Source organism: Colias croceus, chromosome 3, assembly GCF_905220415.1.
Source record: "Colias croceus chromosome 3, ilColCroc2.1".
Classification (NCBI taxonomy): Eukaryota; Metazoa; Arthropoda; class Insecta; order Lepidoptera; family Pieridae; genus Colias; species Colias croceus.
The window spans coordinates 4,151,699-4,160,917 of record NC_059539.1 but is presented as its reverse complement, the minus strand read 5'-3'; the positions used below and the strand labels follow the sequence as shown (position 1 = coordinate 4,160,917).

The 9,219-nt window shown below is 37.2% G+C and overlaps 1 protein-coding gene and 1 long non-coding RNA gene across 2 annotated transcripts; one reads left to right on the top strand and one right to left on the bottom strand.

The window, feature by feature from the left end:
- Nucleotides 1-431: 431 nt before the first annotated feature.
- On the bottom strand, nt 432-1,391 carry LOC123706430. Its single transcript, XR_006753400.1, has 2 exons — nt 1,032-1,391; nt 432-611 (listed from the first exon to the last, which is right to left on the bottom strand). It is a non-coding gene; the product is annotated as an uncharacterized LOC123706430 (long non-coding RNA).
- A 1,917-nt stretch (nt 1,392-3,308) lies between these two features.
- Nucleotides 3,309-8,847, top strand: LOC123706411 (ATP-dependent RNA helicase DBP2-like). The gene is made up of 7 exons (XM_045655679.1): nt 3,309-3,502; nt 3,630-4,760; nt 4,863-4,924; nt 6,051-6,110; nt 6,200-6,433; nt 6,630-8,022; nt 8,213-8,847. The coding sequence occupies exons 1-6, from the start codon at nt 3,489-3,491 to the stop codon at nt 8,009-8,011; spliced, it is 2,883 nt and encodes a 960-aa protein (XP_045511635.1). The 5' UTR covers nt 3,309-3,488; the 3' UTR covers nt 8,012-8,022; nt 8,213-8,847.
- Nucleotides 8,848-9,219: the final 372 nt, after the last annotated feature.

Sequence of the window (9,219 nt, the reverse complement as noted above, 5' to 3'; positions counted from 1 at the left end):
ATCATTGAAATTGTTGAATTATTTATTTTATTAAAATTATAAAATAATAAAAACCTGCGCATGCGCCTTAGAGCATTAAGGCATGCGCACATCATACATAAACAATGCGAAATTTAAAATGGTATCGTTTCATTTATTAAATTTAAATCAATAAATAAATCTATACTAGTCACGTCCGAAAGATGAAACTGGCTTTTTATTTCGAAAATTTATTTGGCAACTCTTGACAGTTAACTGTCATTAAAACCCAATGACTAAGGAATCCTGGTTCCTTCGTAGACTGAGAAACTAATAGACAAAGGTACTCTGTAACCGCGACTGAGACAAAGATAGTTTGTCAATGTATAAGTTGAATGTTGCCACAGTATCCGAGCTCCCGGATGTTTTGGAAAGGGTAAATATTTTTAGGAGCAATTAAATAAAACCAGTTATGAGATTTTTCTTTTGTCTTTATAATCAATTTAGTAGATACAAAAAATATAAGCAGATTGATTATTGATGACGAAACACATTTCTTACTTTTTCATTGGCTTGTTCATATTTTACAATATTTTGTGAGAATCCAATCTTTTCTACCACTTCGATCCATTAATTACGTAGGTCTGGATCATCTGGAAACAAATCGATAAACATAGGTTAATAATAATTAATGCTCGCAGGTAGTTCAGGTTCTCTAAAATTATAAGTGTAATTTTATGTCAATCACAATTATTACTATGAGAAATAATAAATTAAAATATGTTTTCGATGCCGAAGTCTTCCCGAAACACTGGGTTATTATGGGATTTCATATTCATTTACTTTCGAGTTTCGCCATATTGTCAAATCAATATTTTTTTATTGATGATCGGGGTATTATTTTTCCCAACACTGGCAACACTTACTTGTTGATGTTTATAGGTTATTGAATGTAAAAATCGATATTACGCTAATATTTTCCTTGTTTTAACGCGACTTGTTGTTACTTTAGGCTAAAGTATAAATAATCATCACTGAGAAACTATAAATAAGGACAATAAAGTCGTACTTACGCGTGAAAAGACACAACGGCAATTTTCTTCTCACTATCGCTTATACATGCAATAACACGACAACGCACCATTCTATTTACTTCGATGTCTATATTAAGATAATTTCACCGTCTTTTCAATGTACTCGTATCGATTTTTTACTAAATAATATCCAAAATTCGAACACCAAGCACGATGAAGGCACGAACTGTCAAAGTTTGTTTCGCAACTCAAGTTGCGGATCTTGAAAAACAGGTTACACACTAAGGGACAAAAAATTGGGTATTTGTGTCTTTGTCTTATGCATTTGTTATGGTATTTTCGCTCTCTTTCTTGTGTAAGTGAGAAAGGTATCGTCATTGGGTCTATTAGTTACTCTGTCTACGGGTTCCTTATTCATTGTTAAAACCTGAGTTGTTGATGTGTCAAAGCTTGTCAAAGTGATTTTTTTTTCTGCGATTTTAGCTTAGGATTTTAGTGATTTCTAGAAAAAAAAATTAAAAAAAATATATTTTTGAAAACTGAGTTGAAAATGTGGTTGAAAACATGACGAAAACTTTAAACTATGATTAATAAATTTAAAATGAAACAATTTGAAAGAGATGTAGTTTTCAAGGAAAAACAAGAGTGTTTACGAGAAATATCTCAATACATTGTTAAGTGTGACTTGATATTTTGATGCTTTTCATCTTGATTGCATTGCACATTATTATAAGTAGGTATGATTTGTTTAATATTATTATTTTGCATGGATGATACCAGTAATCAAGTTAAAAACTATTCAAGCAACAATATAAAATTGAACGATCTGGTCCGTTCAAAATGTTTAAAGACACAAAATCAGTATCTCGACGAGATTTATTCTTTGACCGAACCATGTTATTCATGTTGAAGAGCAGTACAAAAAAAAACAAGATGGAATATCTGCAGACATGGAAGAGTTAATGATGTCAGAGATAATGATAGTGATTCTTATTCTTTATTCGCGGCTGAACGCGGCTTTTAGATTTAATATGATTATATTGATTAAACAAAATTTAATTGTATTTTATTATGTTTTTTCTTACTTTCACTAGCTGTTCTTTTTTTTATCTGTATCAGATAACAGTACCAGATTACATATATATAATATTATATAGATGAAGAGGTTGTTAATCTCTCAAAAAAACAAAGCTCGTAATAATAAATTAAAGTATCAAAACTTTATTTCCAACTATAACCTAAGTTACCATTGACCCTACGCAGAAACGCCGCGATGACATTCCAGATAGTGTGGTCCTGTGGCCGCTACAAAAAATATATATACAGCTTAAATTGACACTAATACACTAATAGTTATTTTAAGTCTAGGTTGAAAAGTAGGTTTTTAATAAATAAGCACTCTCAGAACAATAGATTTATTTAATAAATGAAACGATACGATTTTAAATTTCGCGCTGTTTATGTATGATGTGCGCATGCCTTAATGCTCTAAGGCGCATGCGCAGGTTTTTATTATTTTATAATTTTAATAAAATAAATAATTCAACAATTTCAATGATGAGCCTATACGGACCTAACGGTAAAGAATACGATTTTGATAAAATTTGCCAATTTTGCTATGGATGGGGTGCTAAAGTGTAACTTTTTTATACCTAAAATTAAAAAAAAAATTATTAAAAAAAAACTAAAGGGGACCTAACGAAAAAATTGTGGGACCTTATAGGACCTAACGGAGACCTATCGATTAAGGTCATTTTTGACCCAAAATTCTATGGATGGGGTGCTAAAGTTGCATTTTTTTATACCTAAAATTTAAAAAAATATTAAAAAAAAAACTAAAGGGGACCTAACGAAAAAATTGTGGGACCTTAAAGGACCTAACGGGGACCTAACGATCAAGGTCATTTTCTACCCAAAATTCCATAGATGGGGTGCTAAGTTTGCACTGGTGGAAAGGTGTGCTGTTTAGTTGATCACGCATATTATAATATAATTATTACTATTCGTCATCGGTCATTATATTATAAATTGTAAAGATAGCAAAGTTATGTAGCTTTTAAGGAAAAGCAGGCGCGCGTGTATTAATTTTATAATAAAAAAAAAATGCGCAAAATTATTTTTTTAATTAATAGATAATATGTATTAGATATCTATTAGTTTAGCCGTGCCAAGTGAGGCATTTTATAATGTGGTAAATAAACATAAATAAATATAATTAATATAGAGTATTTTTCCCCGGGAAAAACACGCATTTAAATGTTCCTTTTGATATTTTTTGTGTTTTTTTAACAGCAGCGGTCGTGGGAAATTGATTAATGGCAACACTATTTCCGTCGCCATTTTGTATTCTACATGCGGCGTCTTGGTGTGCATCGATTAATTTATCGCCGATTCGTTTTGAAGTGTTGAATTCTTATGAAAAGCAATAATTATAGTTCTAAATCTTTATAAGTACACTTAAGTTTAGTTTTAAAGAAAAGAGGTATCGCTTAGAGTATGGGTCGTGGCAGGTAAACGATTTGTTTTTTATAATTACGTTACTTCAACTGTTCAACATTCATTTGCGCATATCGATTGCATTAATTACTCTTGGTAATTACTATGGTCCCAGTATAATATATGTTTCAAAATTTCTAGAGATCGTAGTCGCGATAGACGTCGTAGTCGAACCAGGAGTCGGAGTAGAAGTCGTAGCCGTAGTCCGCGCTATGGTCTCGGTTCCGGTGGTGGCGGCGGCGGCGGCGGCGGCGGCGGATATGGCGGAGGAGGGCGGAGAAACAATCCGGGCGCTAATCTCAGAAAACCGAAATGGGACCTTAGCAGATTAAAACCTTTTAAGAAAGATTTTTACATCCCTCATCCTGATGTTGAGAAAAGACCCGATTCCGAAGTCGAAGCTTGGCGAAGTTCAAATGAAATCACTCTCAAGGGTAAAAACATTCCCAAACCGACGTTGACATTCGATGAAGCTGGATTCCCTGATTATGTTATGGATGAAATTGATAAAATGGGATTTTCAAAACCAACACCAATTCAAGCCCAAGGTTGGCCAATTGCTTTAAGTGGATATGATATGGTAGGAATAGCTTCAACTGGTTCAGGCAAAACATTGTCATATATTTTACCAGCTATTGTACACATTAATAACCAACCTAAATCTAGTCGAGGAGATGGCCCTATTGCATTAGTATTAGCTCCGACTCGAGAATTGGCTCAACAAATACAAGAAGTTTGTGATAAATTTGCAAATACATCCAAAATTCACAACACATGTTTATTTGGAGGGGCACCTAAGGGTCCTCAAGCCAGAGATTTGGATGCTGGTGTAGAAATTGTAATAGCTACCCCAGGACGTTTATTAGATTTCTTGGAAAGTGCAAGAACCAATTTAAAAAGATGCACATATTTGGTCTTGGATGAGGCTGATAGAATGTTAGATATGGGGTTCGAGCCTCAAATAAGAAAAATAATTGAACAGATTAGACCAGATCGGCAAACACTCATGTGGTCTGCTACTTGGCCAAGAGAAGTTCAAAGTTTAGCTTCAGAATTCTTAAAAGATTACCTTCAAATTAATGTTGGTTCCTTGCAATTAGCTGCAAATCACAATATTTTACAAATCATTGATGTGTGTATGGAATATGAAAAAGAAACAAAATTAAGTACACTTCTTAAAGAAATAATGGCAGAAAAGGAAAATAAAACTATTATATTCATTGAGACAAAACGCAGAGTAGATGATATAACTAGAAAAATGAAAAGGGATGGGTAAGTAGGAATGTTTCATACAATTTCAGTATTGAGATATTGTGTGCTACATTTAAAATGTCAAATGAAAATACATGGATTATATAATTTTAATATTTTCAGGTGGCCAGCTGTATGTATACATGGAGATAAATCTCAAAATGAGAGAGATTGGGTTTTGCAAGGTAAGACTGATGTGACTAGTGAAAGGCTGCAAATCTTTTATTTCTTTTATTTTTATATTGATTGAAATCCTTAAAAGCTTTGAAATTTGATTGACAGTAAAGATTAAACAGTAATTAAAGATTGATATTAAATTAGCGAGTTAAGAGAAGCGGTGTCAGGTCAGTCGATCAGTCGGGTGTGGCAGGTGCATGTAGTGCAATGTGGGAACAGTATCTGAGAACATGTCTGCATGTGCAGGCTGTGGCGGGCTGCGGCAGGGCGGCGGAGGCGGCGGCTCGCGGGCGAAGGGCGCCGCGTCCGTCTCTAGTTGCCGGGGCTAAGCCCAATGCACTGAGCCTTGCCACGCGGCTACTGCGCCGCTTCTCGCTAGCGGCGAGGTGCGGCGGCCGGCGCGGCGCTAGCGCTAGCGCTCGCTGCTCGACCCTCACCGCGCGCCGCCCCCTCGCCGTTCGCGTCCATTCGCGCTTCAAGCGCTTCCGGACGCCCACTTTCCTTAATAGTTATTTTGCGCCATTTTGTAACTTGCGGATTATTTTTATTAGTAAGTTTATTGAGATAGCGTTGAGATCAGACGCATGACATGACTGTTGAGTTCTAAGAATCATTTTATATTTACGATATATAATATATATGTATAATTTATGTATTTCCACTAATAATCATAATAATCTTAAAAGATACAATCTAAGCATAACATGTTTAGACATGAGGCTAAGATAGCATAAATATATTTGTATTTTTATATTGAAACTTGCACTATATAAAGCTGGATGTATCATAAAATAGGAAAAGCTACTCAAATATTTAACTGGCCCAAACAGTATGCCTGCACAAATTATTTTAAACATGTTATCCGGTGCATTAGTGATAAAGTTTTTCAATGAAATCCAAATTAAATTGTTGTTCTTGAATCTAGAAGCATTTTAGTATTCGAAATAAAACTTTATATATTATATTTGTATATCTGTATTACAGTGTATTTCAAAAATATTTTGATAAGTATACAGTGAGTATTTTATACTTAAAAATTTTATAGCACAATGGATGGCTGGCTGGTTTGATTTTCAAGGTGCGGGAGAAATTGAATTTCAAAAATATTGTATTAAATAAATAACATATTTTCAGACTTTCGGAGTGGGAAAGCTCCTATACTTGTAGCCACTGATGTTGCTGCCAGAGGTTTAGGTATGTATTGAAAGCTATTTCGTGATTAAGTCTTATTTCATGTTGAGTAAAACTAATGACTCATTCAATAATCACATTTTTGTTTGCAGATGTTGATGATGTCAAGTTTGTAATAAACTTTGACTACCCCAGTAATTCAGAGGATTATGTGCATCGCATTGGAAGAACGGGACGAACAAACAAGACTGGCACTGCATACACCTTCTTTACACCTTCCAATGCTGCAAAAGCTGGGGATCTTGTCGCTGTTTTAAAAGAAGCGAAACAAGTGGTTAATCCAAAATTACAAGAATTAGCAGAGCGAGGGAGCGGTGGCGGGCGACGTAAGTTAATTTTTTTACTAAGTTGCCAAATTGTGTAAAGTTTAATAGTTAAAGTAAAATATTACAGTTAAGTTATATATTTCGTATGATAATTAACAATCATATCGAGTTTTATAAATTTCAAAGATATTGTTATCACTTAACACCCAGCTCATACTCGTACACAATAATTAATGAATATTAAATGTTTGGTCAGGTCACCGTGGGCGCGGAGGTCGCTACCGCCGCGGGCGTCGCTCGCGCTCGCGCTCGCGCTCCCGGGACCGGCGCCGGCGCACGCGCTCCCGCTCCCGCTCGAGAGACCGGCGCCGCCGCAGACACAGCTCCTCAAGATCGTCCAGAAGTCGCTCCTCCAAGTCGTCGCGAAGCCATTCACGCTCCCGCTCCCGTTCTCGAAGCCGCTCTCGATCAGGCAAGTGCAGCCCTATAAAGGACGCTCCGGCTGTGAATCAGATACCGTCACAAGGCTTATTGCCTACTCCCAAACCGCTTTTGCCCACGCCTATAGGCCCTCAGCTCCCCCCTAACCTCTATGATAAATCTCATAAGAAAGATGCGTCGCCTCCTCCGCCTAGAAATGAATCTAGAAATAAAAGTAATTATCAAGAAAATAGTACCCCCCCTGAAAATGTAAATAATTTCCAACAACCACCTAATGTCATTCCACCTTTAATGACGATGAATCCTCAAATGAACATGTGCATGCCTCCTATGGCCGCCATGAACGGGCAAGGTTTCGTCATGCCGTCATATTTTCCCGATCAATATGGCATGATGATGGCCCCACCTTTCACTCAAAATCCGATGCTTAACGCCGCCAACTGGGGCGCCCCTCCACCCCCGCCCCCTCCTCCGGCTCCCGCTCCCTCTAATACGCAAAGTTATGGGCAAATTGGTTTGGGACAAAGTGGCATAGAGTCAGATTCCAGAAAAAGAGGACGTTCTGGCGGGCTAGAGAGCTCGAATCATTACGGCGGCGGAGGACTCGGCTCCGGTGGCCAAGGCTACGGCGGAGGCTCAGGTGAGAGCCTCGGCTACGGCAGCGGGCTGGGCTCCGGCGGAGGCCTGGGCTCCGGCGGGGGCCTGGGCTGCGACGGCGGCCTGGGCTCTGGCGGGGGCCTGGGCTCCGACGAGGGCCGCGCGCGCGGCGGCCGCGACCGGCGCCGGCGCGGAAGAGGACGCGACCGCGACCGCGACGGCCCCGACTCGGATTACGCGAGCGGGGGCCTCGGCTCGGGCGGCCTGGGCCACGGCGCGCCCGGCCCCGATCCTGGCGGTCTCGACGTATCCCATGGGAGCCTATTGCCGCGCATGCTCCCCCAGAACGGTGACTTCGTCGGACCGCAGGGCGCGAACTTTACCGCCTTCGGTTCTTACGGAAACAAAAATAAAAGAAATCCACAAGATAACGGAGATCAATGTTACAATCAAAACAATATGGGCATGGATTATTATGGACAACAAAACTTCGGCCCCGGCAGACCGTACGGGGACGGATTGGATCAGAGCAACGGCGCGATGGCTAATGGCTCCATGGGATACCACAATGACCGCCAGGGCAACCGCCAGCGCCGGTGAATACGATTGAGGTTTGTTATATTGAAAACCAATGCAGTCTCACCTCTAACCATACTCAGTAAATTTTAAACTTTTTAACATTGCAATAATACTCATAAACAGAATGTCCTTACCGTCATTTTATGCTGTATTCTTGTCTATTAATTTTAAGTTGTGAAAATGAAAAATAATAATGTAAAAACATTCTCTCATTGTTTACAGAAAACGGGTATAATGGAGATTCCCGGCGCCGTAGGAGGCGATAAAACTAAAATACGACAGAAGACAGTTCATTGAACAAATATATTATACTGAGCAAGATAGAAACAACTTCATTCCATGTGTAAAAGTGTTATTTTGTAGCATAGAAATGCAAATTTTGAGAAAATTTAATAGGTACATAAAAAAAATTCTGTTAAACACCACATTCATAACATTGTGTTAATTTGAATGTGTACTGCATATTAAACAAAACTGATTATTAATCATTATAATAATTATAAGTTACAACTGTGTATTAGGTTTTATTAAAATGCCATGTTTTATACTTCTGAAAAATAAAATTGAACGACGCATTTATGAATACGAAATGTATGGAATACTCTTGTTATTCACATAGGTTGTTTAGGGATAATTTCAATTCACATTTGTTAAACATTTCAATATAATAGTTTCTTTGTTCCATCCATGGCATCTAGTACACATTTAATTTCATACTATAATTCCAAATTGACTGTTTTGTAATTACCTTTGAACATGATACAAATACCGAGTGGTATGAATTATTTGATCTTAACCTAATTAAGGATAAGTATGTAACATCTTAATATTAAATAAAAACATTTGTAAGCAAATAATTATTATTTTATTACCCAATACCTATGAAAATTTTTCTAGCGTAATTTAAAGACTAATTGTCATTACATAGTTTAAAAAATTTAATGTAATCTTTATTTTGTTATATTCATATTATGTTCTTTTACTATCCAACATAAAAATCATCTACTAGTTATTTACTGGGACTTCTCTGAGTTGCGAGAAAGGACAAAAGTACATTATTTAGGAATATTGTAATATTATATCTATACTAACATAAAGCTGAAGAGTTAGAACGCGCTAATCTCAGGAAATAAATTCTTTCGGTGTTAGATAGCCTATTTATCGAGGAAGGCTACAATATATCAGCAAAGTGGGTGAAACCTTGGAGCACAGCTAGTGTAAGTTATGAA

Coding starts and splice junctions, on each gene's coding strand:
- LOC123706411 (XM_045655679.1), top strand. Junction 4,761..4,862: donor AGAAAAATGAAAAGGGATGG/GTAAGTAGGAAT, acceptor TAATATTTTCAG/GTGGCCAGCTGTATGTATAC. Junction 6,434..6,629: donor AGGGAGCGGTGGCGGGCGAC/GTAAGTTAATTT, acceptor ATGTTTGGTCAG/GTCACCGTGGGCGCGGAGGT.